We start from the raw sequence: 15,446 nt of genomic DNA on the forward strand, positions 1-15,446 counted from the left end.
TGGCTATTGTGTGTGTGGTCCTGATGCGAGGATGCGAGTCTCTCTTTAACGTTGCCTTGCAACCAGGACAGACCACGCCCCGACCCTCACAAAGAGCAGCGAGCTGCCAGTGATGCACGGCACGAGACAGTACCCTGCTTCCCGTCCAGTCGACCGGACACGCGCGGCACAGCCTACTCATAATTATAAATAACCGATTTAGTCTGTTTTTAACAAACATCCCAATCTTTGGTATCTTGAGTTTATGTTGCGTTTAGTCAATTCGAAGGTAGACAACTTTTTCATCCAGACAATAGGATTCTTAAAAATTGTCTATTTATCAAAAAAAGCTGGAAGCGGTGCTGTACAATACTGATAATATAGTTTTCTCAATGATTCGTTTGACATTCACTGGGAGAGACCGTATATAGCCACAGCGCTGCTTATTTCATTAGTCGCAGGAGTCAATGACAGTTTATGCTTGAAATATTTCCGTAATACAGCCTATTTTTGGAGCGCATCCTCTTTCCACAATGGCCGATGCATCTGCAGAATGCAACATTAAGGTGCTATGTCGTTTTCGTCCATTGAATCAATCCGAAATCGTTCGTGGAGACAAATTCATTCCAGCGTTCCAAGGAGATGACACCGTCATCCTCGGGGTAAGTTGAGTTTTTTAGTGTTTGTCGTGTCATCCGTGTTCTTGATGAAACATCTCAATTATGTCGCGAGAGACAGCTCAACACCGACACTTTCCTTCACTTTCTCACACGCGAAGCTTCGACGTGTCCGGACGGCCTGGATACTAGATAAACTGTGGATGAACTAGCCAGCAGCTTCTGATCTCAACACTGTCAACCTTTCCTCCTCATTGTCATCATCTTTATCACCATCATCTAACTCTTCCAGAAATAATATATTACAAAGTGTATATGATGTGTTTATATAGTACAAAGTGTTGTGAAACTGCATGTCTGTTTGATAGTATGTCTGTGACTGTGTGTGTGTGATAGAGACATACAGAGCAACTGTGCACTGTGCCTGGTAAATACAGACCGTTCCTCGACTCTGACCACCGAAATACTGTTAGAACTCTGCCCTTCTGATCCTTGGTTTTCTGCACTATTGCACATGTCCACTATGTGTACTTGGCTTCTTGGTGAACAAGATAAAAATAATCAGATAAATGAATCCCACGTAGGTTGATGGCTCCCGTTTTCACTTCTGCATCACCTCCAGAACAGCTTCACCCAATGTGCTAATTCATGCTCTCTCTCTCTCTCTCTCTCTCTCTCTCTCTCTCTCTCTCTCTCTCTCTCTCTCTCTCTCTCTCTCTCTCTCTCTCTCTCTGCAAGTGTGAATGTAGACGTAGGGGCCAAGGTAGAGGGATGTGTGTGTGTGTGTGGAAGCATAGGGATACACCGTAGTTCATTGTGAGTGCTTGCAGGAAGAGAGAGAGAGCTGCCTTGCACTCCCTGTTTCTATAATAGGAACTGAATAGTAATGTTACAAGCTGTTGAGGGATTTCATAATAGCTCCACTATCAAGATGTTTTGTCTGAAGTCAACAAGCGTAATAGAAGGCCATCTGGGATGATATTACAACTCTCTAAATGCAAATATGTTTATACTAGGAATGCAGTGTGCCTTTGTTTGCATAATGCACTCACACACACACATACGCATGACATCTAGTCACACATACACCTACATATCCACACACTCACACGTACACACTCGCAAACCTACGCACACATACTTACGACATCTAGTCACACACCCAAATATACACACACACGCGCATGTAACAGACGTGGTCTTGCAAGCTCCGTCAGAGGCATACCGGCCAATGTTCGCTCCCACCGGGAGTCGAACCTGCCACCTCTCGACTTCTAAGCGCAACCACTACCAACTAAGCCAACGAAAAGCTAGCAATTCATTGACGCGGGTGGCCTATTACATAGTTGAGGAGTGAGTTTCACCACACACCGGCTACACACACATGCACACACACACACGACTGAGCTCTGAAACACAAAGACATCAACTCCCTCCTCCCAGGAAGTGTGTGTTAGCCGTGGATGAGGATGGAGTCAGCAGGATTCCTGCCTGCTCTTCTCTCTCTCTCTCTGGAGACGAGCAAGGGCCCGACCACCTGGAAGGGATGGAGGAACGAAGCAGGAGAACCCTGCAGTAGGTGTCCTGGACATGAAGCCTGAACACCAGGGCACACAATCAGTAGCAGACAGCAGCTGGACACTGCAGACACGCGGGAGGTTTTGTGTCTGCTGTAGTCTTGAGGGAGTCAGATGGCTGAGCGGTGAGGGAGTCAGGCTAGTAATCTGAAGGTTGCCAGTTTGCTTCCCGGCAGTGCCACATGACGTTGTGTCCTTGGGCAAGGCACTTCACCCCACTTGCTTCGGGGGGAATGTCCCTGTACTTACTGTAAGTCGCTCTGGATAAGAGCGTCTGCTAAATGTAGTCTTTGTCCTCGTTGGCTCACAACCAAAGTGTTTGTTTTAAATCCCCGCGAGTGACTTCAGATTGTAAACTGCAACTGAAGGCTATCTGTCTTTCTCTCTCTCTCTCTCTCTCTCTCTCTCTCTCTCTGTGTTTAAGAGGTAGCAGCATTGTCCTCCAAGCTCTCTCAGTTTTTTTGAGTCTCAGTCTCAGGACTGTTTGTGTGTGTGTGTGTGTGTGTGCGGGTGTTTAGGCGTGCGCATGTGTTTTTGTTTGCGTGTGTGTGTGCTTCTATCTAGTGTGTGAGTGTGAGCATGTGCATCCCTCAGCAGTCAGATCTGATTAGGAGTGATTGTCGTCTGCCAGACTCAATCTGGGATCTCCTGTCAGACCTGATGGAGTGGTAGAGATCCCTAGAAGCTGCTTAACCAGCCCACCATGTGAGGCTCTCACACCCCTCACACCAGCCTCCTAGACCCCTCACACCAGCCTCCTAGACCCCTCACTCCTAGAAACTGTAGCCTAGACAACACAGCTCCTTGAGACTGAAACCGAGTGTATAGAAGTAGAAATAGTGTGTAATGTGTAGCCTGTGTGTGTCTGTGTGTGTGTGTGCTGCAGGGTCCAAGCTTTCTCTCCATCCTGCTCTTATCCTGGTGTGATGGATGGAAGACTCTCTTCCTCCTCCTCTCTCTCTCTTTCTACTTAGTAATTGGTGTCTGAGAATAAAGATCTATCAGACCTTGCAGGCAGGCTGTCGCTCTCTCTCTCTCTCTCTCCCTCTCTCTTGTCTCTCTCTCTCTCGCTCCCTTTCTCTCTCATCTCTCTCTCTCACATGATGCAGTATAAATAAATACCAGTCTTCAGAGCTGCAGTATTAACACATACTGTCTTGTCTCTGAGACGGTGAGATAGACGTGTGTCATCGAGCGTAGTCTCATCAGCCACCAACAGCAGCTTGCGTCACTGAATCCATCCCTGGCACGAAAAGAAAAAAATTCTCTGACGTTCAGTTACAGTAATATGTCAATGAATAATTCAGCCTGTGCTTTTATTTAATACAGCATTCATTAGGGACTGTTAACCCCAATGTCTATATGTTTATATATATGATGTTTTACCATGTCTGCGTCTCTTGGAAGATTAGTTTTCTGTGACTGCAGGAGCACTTGAGACCGCCTCCATAGCACTCTGGAGAACAGGAGACTAGTCATGTTGTATCTGCCTCAGATCTGGCTTGCCCTCTCTCTCTCTTTTTCTCTCTCTATACATCTTTGTCTTTCCCTCTTTATCTCGTTCTCTCTCTCTCTCTCTCTCTCTCTCTATATATATATATATATATCTTTATACCTCATTATTTTGTTCTTTCTCTCTGTCTCTGTTCCTCTTTATCTCTCTCTCTCTCTTTATACCTCATTATCTCGTTCTCTCTGTCTCTGTTCCTCTGTATCTCGTTTTCTCTCTCTCTCTCTCTCTCTCTCTCTCTCTGTTCCTCTGTATCTCGTTCTCTCTCTCTCTGTTCCTCTGTATCTCGTTCTCTCTCTCTCTCTCTCTCTGTTCCTCTGTATCTCGTTCTCTCTCTCTCTCTGTTCCTCTGTATCTCGTTCTCTCTCTCTGTTCCTCTGTATCTCTCTCTCTCTCTGTTCCTCTGTATCTCGTTCTCTCTCTCTGTTCCTCTTTATCTCCCTCCCTCCCTTCTTCTCTTCCTCATTGTATCCTGGAGGTCAGCAGCTCTAATGACTCATGGTGCATCCAGGTGTTAAACTGCACAAGTTCTCTCTCTAGATCTCTCTTTCTCTCTATCTGTACATCTTTCTTTCTCTCTACCCCTTTCTCTTTCATTCTCACTCTACATCTGTCTCTCTCCCTCCCCCTCTCTCTCTCTCTCCCTCTCCCTCTCCCTCTCTCTCTCTCTCTCTTTCTCTCTCTCTCTCTCTCTCTCTCTCTTTCCCTCTTTCTCTCACACAGTTTAAGTAGTCTCATGGTTCCAGTTTCCACTCTAGTGCTCAGTCAGCACCAGTTTGAGATGGTACTGCAATAATATCGGTATAGATGGTGGTTACTGCAATAATATCAGTATAGATGGTGGTTACTGCAATAATATCAGTATAGATGGTTACTGCAATAATATCAGTATAGATGGTGGTTGGTAATGAGTTTGGTATGGATATTTAGCTACAGAAATAGCTTCATCTATCTCTCCTGACTTTCTCTCTCAAACTCCAATCATAAATGATTTCATTTTATTTTTTCATTTTCCATTTCATTTTTCATTTAACTTTGACTGAGACAGATGGCTGCTTGACTTCCTTTAATGAATCTATGGATCGTACCTTCACTAACAGCAAAAAGAAAAAAAAATTAACAAAATTGATTCCCTCCTTTCTTCTCTCACAGTAATTTGTGTGGCTGCTGTGTCCTTGGCTGTTTTCTTCTGTGAGTGGCAGCTAAGAGGAGAAACAGTTTGAGCTCAAGGCCGCTTTTACAAAGCCCTCTTGATTGCTTTCCCCTCATGAAGCCTGCGAGAGAGCATCGTTACTGTAGGTGAGTTTGACCTGCCGAGTGGAGAGGCGTTTAGTCACAGATTGTCATTCATCTGCTATCGAGGAAGAGCAGGCTCTGAATAGTCCATTTTATTCTGCCTCTTCAACTGGAAATGAGCAATAATCAGCTGAATACTAGCTGGTGTAGCTGCTTGGTATTCTGTAGCTGAAACCGAAGTGTTTCCTTTTGTTCATAAGAAGAAAGAACTGCACAGTGCATCTTCCTTACACACTTTCATATAGCCTAAAGAAAAGCTTTGTTTTTACATAATACTTATGCTATTCAAGAATAGATTCAATATAAATAATAATCATGCATTCATTGAGCAGATGTTTTCATCCAAAACGACATGCAAGAGGGGGGATTTGAACCTGCAACCTCTTGATCTGCAGTCAGACAGCTTAGCATTGAGCTTCACCCATCTCAATGAACTCCTACTGATTTAACTTTTACAAACTGTCTTTCCAAAATCTCAGTTGTGCCAAACCCAGACAGAATCTGCTTCTATTTTCTAATATCACAGTATCACACATAAGTTGGGACACATTATGGCAATATGTGTCCAACAGCCTAAAGTACACAGATTCAGCTATTTATAAGGCGATGACCCCTTTGTCTGAGCGTTAATTGGATGATTATTTTTAGGCAAGGCTGGCTTTGTGCGTTCGGGGTAGACTAGAGAACTGACTCATTCGCTTGTCTCAGTGAGAACCGGACAAAGCAGAAAAACTGTGTTCCGCTGAGAAAATAACGTGTTATGAAAAGTGACTCAGTGTGTTTTCTTAGTTGTTGTGAGCTTAGCTCTCCTGCGGGGAAGAGGAGAGGTCTGGACTTTCCTCTGAGGTTCTGGTTTTCTATGTGGGGTTAGGTTGATATTAAGTGCTTATCTGTGAAGCTATACTAATACAATTAGATTTGGTAGGCAGACTGTTGAGACTAGCGCCTGGTGTAAATAGAGTCTGTTTGAAGAGAGAGGCAAGAGAAGGGGTGCAGAGGAGAGGGGGAGAGGAGGGGAGGAGGAAGAGGAGGGGAGGAGGAAGAGGAGGACTGGGAGGGAAGGTTGAGGAGTAGGAGGGAGGATGTGAGGAGAGAGGGGGTGCGGAAGTGAGGGGTGAAGAGAAGGTGAGTATAAGGGAGTGTGTGAGTGTTAAGGGGTACAGATTCCTCTACTGGATGTGTTCATTACCCAGGACAGGACGTTCAGTCAGACAGGGCTGTGTGTGCAAGGATCTGTGTACCACTCCTCTCTGTGTCTGGATGCAAGCAGATCACATTATCTGATAACGAGCGTGACTCTGGAACCTGCCGGCACACTCCCTAGAACGCTGCTCTCTCACAAATACTTCTTATTCATCAAATACACAGAGAAACAGTTTCTGGCTAACGGTGTGTGTGTGTGGGTCTGGTGTGGTGTGTATGTGGTGGGTGGGGTGAGTGTGTGTGTATGGGGTGTGTATGTGGTGTGTGGGGTGAGTGTGTGTGGTGTGGGAGTCAGGTGGCTGAGCGGTTAGGGAATCGGGCTAGTAATCTGAAAGTTCGAGCGTCTGTTAAAAGGACTAAATGTAAAATGTGTGTGTGTGGTGTGTCTCTTTAAGGAAAGATGGATGACACATGTCTGACAACTTCTAACGGCACTAATGGATGATGCAGAGGGTTACATACACATCCTGATGTTCACATGCAGCTGCTTAGATAGAGTAGAGTACAGAAGAGTACTATAAAGTAGAAACAGAATATAACTTTAAAAAGAGGGTGTCCCTCCAGGATAGGTGTGTTTCCTTGGCAAAAGGAAGACCACAGTCTACATTCACTAAATACAGTCTAGATTCATTCTAGACTAAAACCTAAAAGGGTATAACTGAAGTCACGACCGACCAGTTCCTTCCGCACCAGATTAATATGTTAATATACTGATATTGATCAATCCTGGTGTTGACATATGGGCTCCTGCTGCAGGACATTTATGTTTTATTGATTTAGCAGATTGATTAGCAGATTGAATTGATCCAAAGCGAGACACAAATTGTGCAGAGTAGAGTAGAAGATCCTGGACCAGAAGTGTAGGTCTGAATATGTTTCTGATAAACCCTGCTGCCTGCTGAAAATCTTACCTGCCGCACATCTTACCTGCTGCACATCTTACCTGCTGCACATCTTACCTACTGCACATCTTACCTGCTGCACATCATACCTGCTGCACATCTTACCTGCTGCACATCTTACCTGCTGCACATCTTACCTGCTGCACATCTTACCTGCTGCACATCTTACCTGCTGCACATCTTACCTGCTGCACGTCTTACCTGCTGCACGTCTTACCTGCTGCACGTCTTACCTGCTGCACATCATACCTGCTGCACATCATACCTGCTGCACATCTTACCTGCTGCACATCTTACCTGCTGCACATCTTACCTGCTGCACATCTTACCTGCTGCACATCATACCTGCTGCACATCTTACTTGCTGCACATCTTACCTGCTGCACATCTTACCTGCTGCACATCTTACCTGCTGCACATCTTACCTGCTGCACATCTTACCTGCTGCACATCATACCTGCTGCACATCTTACTTGCTGCACATCTTACCTGCTGCACATCTTACCTGCTGCACATCTTACCTGCTGCACATCTTACCTGCTGCACATCTTACCTGTTCAGGTGGGACAGCGGGGGACACTGAGGGGTCACTGATGAGGATGGAGAGGTACACTGAGTGTGTGTTCAGTGAGAGTGTGTGTGTGTTTGAGAGAGACAGAGGCTGAGTTAAGGTTAGTGTGTGTGTGGGATACAGGGCTCTCCTCATCAAGGCAGGTCAGTACATCACCCTGCAGCCCTCATCACTAAGTGGCCCCCTGGTAACCAGGGATCAATCGCCCCGCCTTGCTCAGTGTCAGTTGGAAGCGGTTGCTGTGGGCGCTGAAGGGTAGGATGGATGGAGGTGGGCTCTCTCTCTCTCTCTCTCTCTCTCTCTCTCTCTCTCTCTCTCTCTCTCTCTCTCTCTCTCTCTCTCTCTCTCTCTCTCTCCTGAAAGGCAGGATAGATGGATGGAGGGTGGGCTCGTCTTACATCATCTCTCCTCCTCCACCCAGATCCCCTGCTAATCACTGCTCATGTAGCACAGCGAGTAAATGTATGTTTGATGCAAATTAGCTATTGGAGGATGTATAAGTCACCATGACAACGCGGTCGCCGTGGTAGCAGAACCGTCTGCAGTGAACGGGCTGAACCAGGAATGGGATGAGGCTCAGCTGACCCCATCATCAGAATCCAATAAAGTTGTTCATGTGTTGCAGTCATGTATGTTTAAATAATGCATAAAAGGTCACTTATGTGAGTGTGTGTTGTGAGTGTGTGTGTGTGTTATGAGTGTGTGTGTGATTGTGAGTGTGTGTGTTATGAGTGTGTGTGTGTGTGTGTATATGTGTGTGAGTGAGTGAGTCATTTGTGTTTGCAAGGCCTTGGGCTGCAGATGACTGTAATGTGTTCAGAGAGCATGAGGTTCAGAATACCTCAGTCTAGAAAAGACAGGATGCTGTTTCCCTTTGGGCTAGACTGGGCTGGGCTAGACTGGGCTAGGCTGGGCTGGACTACAATAGGATATGGACTGGCCTAAACTCTGCTGGGTTAAGAATGTGTGTTGTAAGAGCCAGAGTGCAGGTTGGTTTTGTCAGGGTCTAGGAGGAGTGTGGGCGCTAGGAGGAGTGTGGGCGCTAGGAGGAGTGTGGGCGCTAGGAGGAGTGTGGGCGCTAGGAGGAGTGTGGGCGCTCGTCCTTCTCTCCTCCTCTCACACACTTCTTTCTTACTCATAATTGATTTATTTCTTCCTGCCTGTCTGTCTGTCTGTCGACTGTCTGTGTTTGTCTGTCTGTTTGTCTGAATTTCTGTCTGTCTGTCTGTTTGTCTGTCTGTTTGTCTGAATGTCTGTCTGTCTGTCGACTGTCTGTCTGGGAGTCAGGTGGCTGAGCGGTTAGGGAAGCGGGCTAGTAATCAGAAGGTTGCAAGTTTGATTCCCAGCCGTGCAAAATGACGTTGTGTCCTTGGGCAAGGCACTTCACCCTACTTGCCTCGGGGGAATGTCCCTGTACTTACTGTAAGTCGCTCTGGATAAGAGCGTCTGCTAAATGACTAAATGTAAATGTCTGAATGTTTGTCTGTCTGAATGTCTGTCTGTCTGACCCTCGCCCACAAGAAGCTGCTCTTCAGCTGCCTTAACTAACACTCTTACTTCTCTCTCTGTCTACTGCTCTCTCTCTCTACCCTTTCTATTGCCCCCTCTCTCTCTACTCTTTCTCTCCCCTCTCTCTCCCCTCTCTCCCCCCCTCTCTCCAGCTATTGATGAATTATGCAGTGCTCTACTTTATCTAAGTACTAATTGCTCTACTTTTAAGTGAGGAGATAGGAGGGTTTTATTGATAGATATAAGGGTTCTACTGATAGATAGAAGGGTTTTACTGATAGAAGGGTTCTATTTATAGAATGGTTCTACTGATAGATAGAAGGGTTCTACTGATAGAAGGGTTCTATTGCTAGGAGGGTTCTATTGATAGATAGAAGGGTTCTATTGCTAGAATGGTTCTATTTATAGAAGGGTTCTACTGATAGATAGATAGAAGGGTTCTACTGATAGATAGCAGGGTTCTACTGGACTGTGCCTGAGTCTGGGGAATACAAATAATTTAAAATATTGGGAAGTCACACACTTGCTAGCTAGCCACCAGTTACACCCCCACAGACATCCTGGATCCTACTCAAATTGAAGCAAAAACTGATTAAATTATTCAGACAAAAAAAAGACCCCTTGGTTACAGCGTAAACACTAAACAGTAGGAGGAGGAGGAGGAGGAGAAGGAGGAGGAGGAAGAGGAGGATCAGATATCTCATTTCTCATTTCTAACGTAGCTCAGAGAGTGTGACATCCGCCCCTCGCTGTTCTGTCCACTCATCCTTCTCTCCTTGTTCTGTCCTCTCCTCCTTCTCTCCTTGTTCTGTCCTCTCCTCCTTCTCTCCTTGTTCTGTCCTCTCCTCCTCCCCTCCTTGTTCTGTCCTCTCCTCCTCCCCTCCTTGTTCTGTCCTCTCCTCCTTCTCTCCTTGTTCTGTCCTCTCCTCCTCCCCTCCTTGTTCTGTCCTCTCCTCCTCCCCTCCTTGTTCTGTCCTCTCCTCCTCCCCTCCTTGTTCTGTCCTCTCCTCCCCTTCTTGTTCTGTCCACTCCTCCTTCTCTCCTTGTTCTGTCCTCTCCTCCCCTTCTTGTTCTGTCCACTCCTCCTTCTCTCCTTGTTCTGTCCTCTCCTCCTCCCCTCCTTGTTCTGTCCTCTCCTCCTCCCCTCCTTGTTCTGTCCTCTCCTCCTCCCCTCCTTGTTCTGTCCTCTCCTCCCCTTCTTGTTCTGTCCTCTCCTCCCCTTCTTGTTCTGTCCTCTCCTCCTCCCATCCTTGTTCTGTCCTCTCCTCCTCCCCTCCTTGTTCTGTCCTCTCCTCCTCCCCTCCTTGTTCTGTCCTCTCCTCCCCTCCTTGTTTTGTCCTCTCCTCCCCTTCTTGTTCTGTCCTCTCCTCCCCTTCTTGTTCTGTCCTCTCCTCCTCCCCTCCTTGTTCTGTCCTCTCCTCCCCTTCTTGTTCTGTCCTCTCCTCCCCTTCTTGTTCTGTCCTCTCCTCCCCTTCTTGTTCTGTCCTCTCCTCCTCCCCTCCTTGTTCTGTCCTCTCCTCCTCCCCTCCTTGTTCTGTCCTCTCCTCCTCCCCTCCTTGTTCTGTCCTCTCCTCCTCCCCTCCTTGTTCTGTCCTCTCCTCCTCCCCTCCTTGTTCTGTCCTCTCCTCCTCCCCTCCTTGTTCTGTCCTCTCCTCCCCTTCTTGTTCTGTCCTCTCCTCCCCTTCTTGTTCTGTCCTCTCCTCCTCCCCTCCTTTATTTATCCATGCTTCTCACAGAGGGAGGCCATGGTGATGAGGGGATCAAGGAAGAAGGGATGGAGGGAGGATGGAGGGAGGATAGAGAGGGGGATAGAGGGAGAGATAGAGGGAGGATTGAGGGAGGGATAGAGTGAGTATACAAGGATAGGAGGATGAAGGGAGGATAGAGCGAGAGAGAGGTATGAAGACAGGGAGAAAGGGGAAATGAAAACCTGTGTGTGTGTGTGTGTGTGTGTGTGTAGCAGAGCTGTCCCATGAGCCCATTAGAGCCTGTCTACTAGACCTCCTTATAAATTCAGCTGATGTAGCCTTTCTCCCATCTCTCCCTCTCTTCTCTCTTTCTCTCCCTCTCTCTTCTCTCTCTTTCCCCCCATCTCTCTCTCTCTCTATTCTTCTCTCTTTCTCTCCCTCTCCCTACCCTTCTTTTTCTCCCTCCCTCCTTCAGTTTTTTTGGAGAGGAGAGGAAAGGAGAGAACCCTACTCCCTATTTCATTTCCACCCTTAAATGAGACACTAGATGGACTAATTAATGAGTGTCTGCTCTGAAACAGCAGGAGAGGAGGGCTGAAACGAGAGAGGGAGGCAGGGAAGGGTAGTGAGAGCGAGGGAGGGGTAGAAGGAGAGAGAGAGCGTGAGGATGGAAGGAAAGGATGTTAGATGGATGGAAGGATGGGTAAATGGAGGTAGTGATGGATGGATGGAGGAGGGATGGATTAACCGGTCAATTGAGGGATGATGGAATGGATGGATGGAGAGAGGGGCAGAGGTAAAAAGAATGTTCTATAATGGAGATTTGAACTGCAGAATCTCCTCAGTTCCAGCTCTGTCCTGTGTGTGTGTCTTCCAGCTGTGTCCTCTCTGTGTGTGTGTGTGTGTGTGTCTGGCTGGCCTACTCTGGCCAAGGCCATATTCAATCAGGAAATTAGGCTGTTAAAGTAGTCCATTCACTGTACCTTTCTTTCGCTCTCTCTCTCTAATCATCTTCTCTCTGTCCTTTTTCTTTCTTTCCATCCTCTCTTTTTCTCAGAGCCTCCCCCCCAGGCTACATATCTATCTGTTTATCTATACAGCATTCTCCCTCCTCTCTTCACCTCCTCCCATTCCTCTCCCTCCTCGCTTCTCCATCTCCCCCCTACTCCCCCTGGATCTATCCCTCCGTCCTTCCCTCCCTCCCTCCCTCCCTCCTCACCCCCTCACCCATTACGACTATTCTGCTGTGTGTGCCTGTTCTCAACACTCTCACACACACACACACACACACACACACACAGGTACTTAAATGTGAATTATGTGCACTATGATATATATATAGTGTAACGTGCTGTTCAGGATAGAGCTGCTCTTAAATAAATATGAGTCACATCGTGGATGAAATATACTATATATACTTCTGCTTCCCTGCCAGAACCCAGACCCTCTCACACTCCTCACACTGTGTGTGTGTGTGAGTGTGTGTCTGTGTGCGTGCGAGCGTGTGTGTCTGTGTGTGTGTGGGGGAGAGAACCAAGTATACTCTTTCAACATCATACCACAAAGGTTTGTGTAATAGTCTCAGGTTAATGACACTGTGTCTGTGTCTGTGTGTGTGTCTGTGTGTGTGTCTGTGTGTGTCTGTGTGTGTGTGTGTCTGTGTGTGTGTGTGTCTGTGTGTGTGTCTGTGTGTGTGTCTGTGTGTGTGTCTGTGTGTGTGTCTGTGCGTGTGTCTGTGTGTGTGTGTGTCTGTGTGTGTGTCTGTGTGTGTGTCTGTGTGTCTGTGTCTGTGTGTGTGTGTGTCTGTGTGTCTGTGTGTGTCTGTGTGTGTGTCTGTGTGTGTGTCTGTGTGTGTGTGTGTGTGTCTGTGTGTGTGTCTGTGTGTGTGTGTGTGTGTCTGTGTGTGTGTCTGTGTGTGTGTGTGTGTGTCTGTGTGTGTGTTTGTGTCTGTGTGTGTTCCAGGGGAGGTCCTATGCGTTTGACCGAGTCTTCCCCACCAACACCACCCAGGAACAAGTCTACAACACCTGCGCCAAGCAGATTGTTACAGGTCAGTCTGGTAACACACTCACACACACACACACACACACAGTCTGTCTACAGAGCCTGGTTCAGACTGAGCCTTGTGGAAAGCAGGGAACTGATCGACAGGAAACTATAATTGAGTCAGCCAACAGGAACAGGCGAACAGCAGGAAGATGGAGGGAGGAGAGAAGAGAAAGGACGGAGGAGAGAGGAGGGAGGAGAGAGGAGTGATGGATTGAACGTTTGAGTCTGTGAGAGTTACTGGAGTGTGTTGGAGGGAGAGAAACAAGAAAGGCAGGAACTGGCTGACAGAGATAAGACCGTCTCTCTCTCTCTCTTTCTGTCTCTCCCCCTTTCTCTCTCTCTCCCTCTCTCTCTCTCTCTCTCTCTCTCTCTCTCTCTCTGCTGCAGTGACTTTATTGTCTGAGCCTCTTATCTTTCTGTCTCCATGTCCTCGTTCTAACCCCTCCCTCTATACTTCTCTCTCTCTCTCTCTCTCTCTCTCTCTCTCTCTCTCTCTCTCTCTCTCTCTCTCTCTCTCTCTCTCTCTCTCCCCCCATTCTCTCCTTCTCCTGTCTCTCCCTCTGTTCTTACTTCTTCCCCTCTCTCTCCTTATCTCCCTCCCTCTCTCTCTCTCCTCCTCTCCATATCTCCTCTCTCCCCCCCTCTCTCCTAATCTCTCTCTCCTCTCTTAATGTGTTCTCTTGTGTATTCCATGGCAGCTGTCATGCAGGAGTTAGCAGAGATAAACAGAGGAGGTGTTCAACACTCCTGCTCTCTGCCTTCCTGCCTGTCTGTCTCAGTCTGCTTCTCTGGACAAGCAGAGGTCACCTGTGGGCCGTAGATATGGACATGCCTGTCAAATGGGACATACAAATAAAAAGTGATGTTATACATGTCTTTGTGTACAACCACATCAGGATGAAAGTACTCAGTAACCACATCCCTCTCTCCCTTTCTCTCCCTCCCTCCCTCCCTCCTTCCCTCCCTTTCTCTCCCTCCCTCCCTCCCTCCCTCCCTCCCTCCTCCCTCCCTCCCTCCCTCTCTCTCTCTCTCTCTCTCTCTCTCTCTCTCTCTCTCTCTCTCTCTCTCTCTCTCTCTCCTCTCTCTCTCTCTCTCTCTCTCCTCTCTCTCTCTCTCTCTCTCTCTCTCTCCCCCATTCTCTCCTTCTCCTGTCTCTCCCTCTGTTCTTACTTCTTCCCCTCTCTCTCCTTATCTCCCTCCCTCTCTCTCTCTCCTCCTCTCCATATCTCTCTCTCCTAATCTCTCTCTCCTCTCTTAATGTGTTCTCTTGTGTATTCCATGGCAGCTGTCATGCAGGAGTTAGCAGAGATAAACAGAGGAGGTGTTCAACACTCCTGCTCTCTGCCTTCCTGCCTGTCTGTCTCAGTCTGCTTCTCTGGAACAAGCAGAGGTCACCTGTGGGCCGTAGATATATGGACATGCCTGTCAAATGGGACATACAAATAAAAGTGATGTTATACATGTCTTTGTGTACAACCACATCAGGATGAAAGTACTCAGTAACCACATCCCTCTCTCCCTTTCTCTCCCTCCCTCCCTCCTTCCCTCCCTTTCTCTCCCTCCTCCCTCCTTCCTTCCCTCCCTCCCTCCCTCTCTCTCTCCCCCTCCATATAGATGTGTTGGGGGGGTATAACGGCACCATCTTTGCCTACGGACAGACCTCCTCTGGGAAAACACACACCATGGAGGTCAGTCTAACACACACACACCTGACACACAAACACACACACCCTGACACACAACATGAGCATGTTCTGAACACGTGAATCCCCAGGGGAAGCTGCACGACCCTCATGGCATGGGCATCATCCCCAGGATCGCAGACGACATCTTCAGTCACATCTTCTCCATGGACGAGAACCTGGAGTTTCACATCAAGGTGAGTCACATGGTCTCCCCCTCCCCCTCTCTGTCTCTCCCCCTCTCTCCATCCCTCTATCTCTTACCCCTCTCTCTGTCTCCCCCCCCCCCCTCTCTCCATCCCTCCCTCTCTCTCTCTCCTTCTTTCTTGATGCTCCCTGAGCAGACTAGCCTCACCTGGAACCCAGTAAAACCTTGACGTCCCATCACACATCACACAACATTAGCCACGTAGAGCACACCAGTAATAAATATCCACTTACAGAGAGAAGTAGCTAGCTACACTTCTGGAGGAAAGGCCTCTGGGTCTGAATGTGTGCGAGTCAGTCCCTCCTGATATGATCATGCAGCAGCAGCACACCCACCCTAGTGATGAACACACACACACCCTAGTGATGGACAGTCACACACATCCTAGCGATGTCCTATACTGTAGTGTTATATAACTACCAGGTTAATATATAGATGTCTATACTTAAGTGTTATATAACGACCAGGTTATAATATATAGATGTATATACTGTAGTGTTATATAACTAGCAGGTTATAATATAATAATATATAGATGTGATGTGAGTGTTCATGGCTGCTGTTCTTGCCAGGTGTCCTAATTTTGAGATCTACATGGACAAGATCAGAGACCTGCTTGATGGTGAGTGAGTCTGCAGCAGAGATGGGAAGTAAC

General features: G+C 47.5%; 1 protein-coding gene across 1 annotated transcript in view; it reads left to right on the forward strand.

Annotated features, from left to right (window-relative positions):
* The first annotated feature begins 126 nt into the window (after window positions 1-126).
* Window positions 127-15,446, forward strand: part of kif5ab (kinesin family member 5A, b) — a 34,779-nt gene continuing 19,459 nt past the window's right edge. The window contains exons 1-5 of the mRNA XM_062472617.1: window positions 127-641; window positions 12,815-12,902; window positions 14,516-14,589; window positions 14,676-14,787; window positions 15,372-15,413. Coding sequence (XP_062328601.1) covers window positions 513-641; window positions 12,815-12,902; window positions 14,516-14,589; window positions 14,676-14,787; window positions 15,372-15,413 — 445 coding nt within the window. The 5' untranslated portion in view covers window positions 127-512. The remainder of the gene's footprint in view (window positions 642-12,814; window positions 12,903-14,515; window positions 14,590-14,675; window positions 14,788-15,371; window positions 15,414-15,446) is intronic.

This window comes from Osmerus eperlanus, chromosome 1 (assembly GCF_963692335.1).
Source record: "Osmerus eperlanus chromosome 1, fOsmEpe2.1, whole genome shotgun sequence".
Classification (NCBI taxonomy): Eukaryota; Metazoa; Chordata; class Actinopteri; order Osmeriformes; family Osmeridae; genus Osmerus; species Osmerus eperlanus.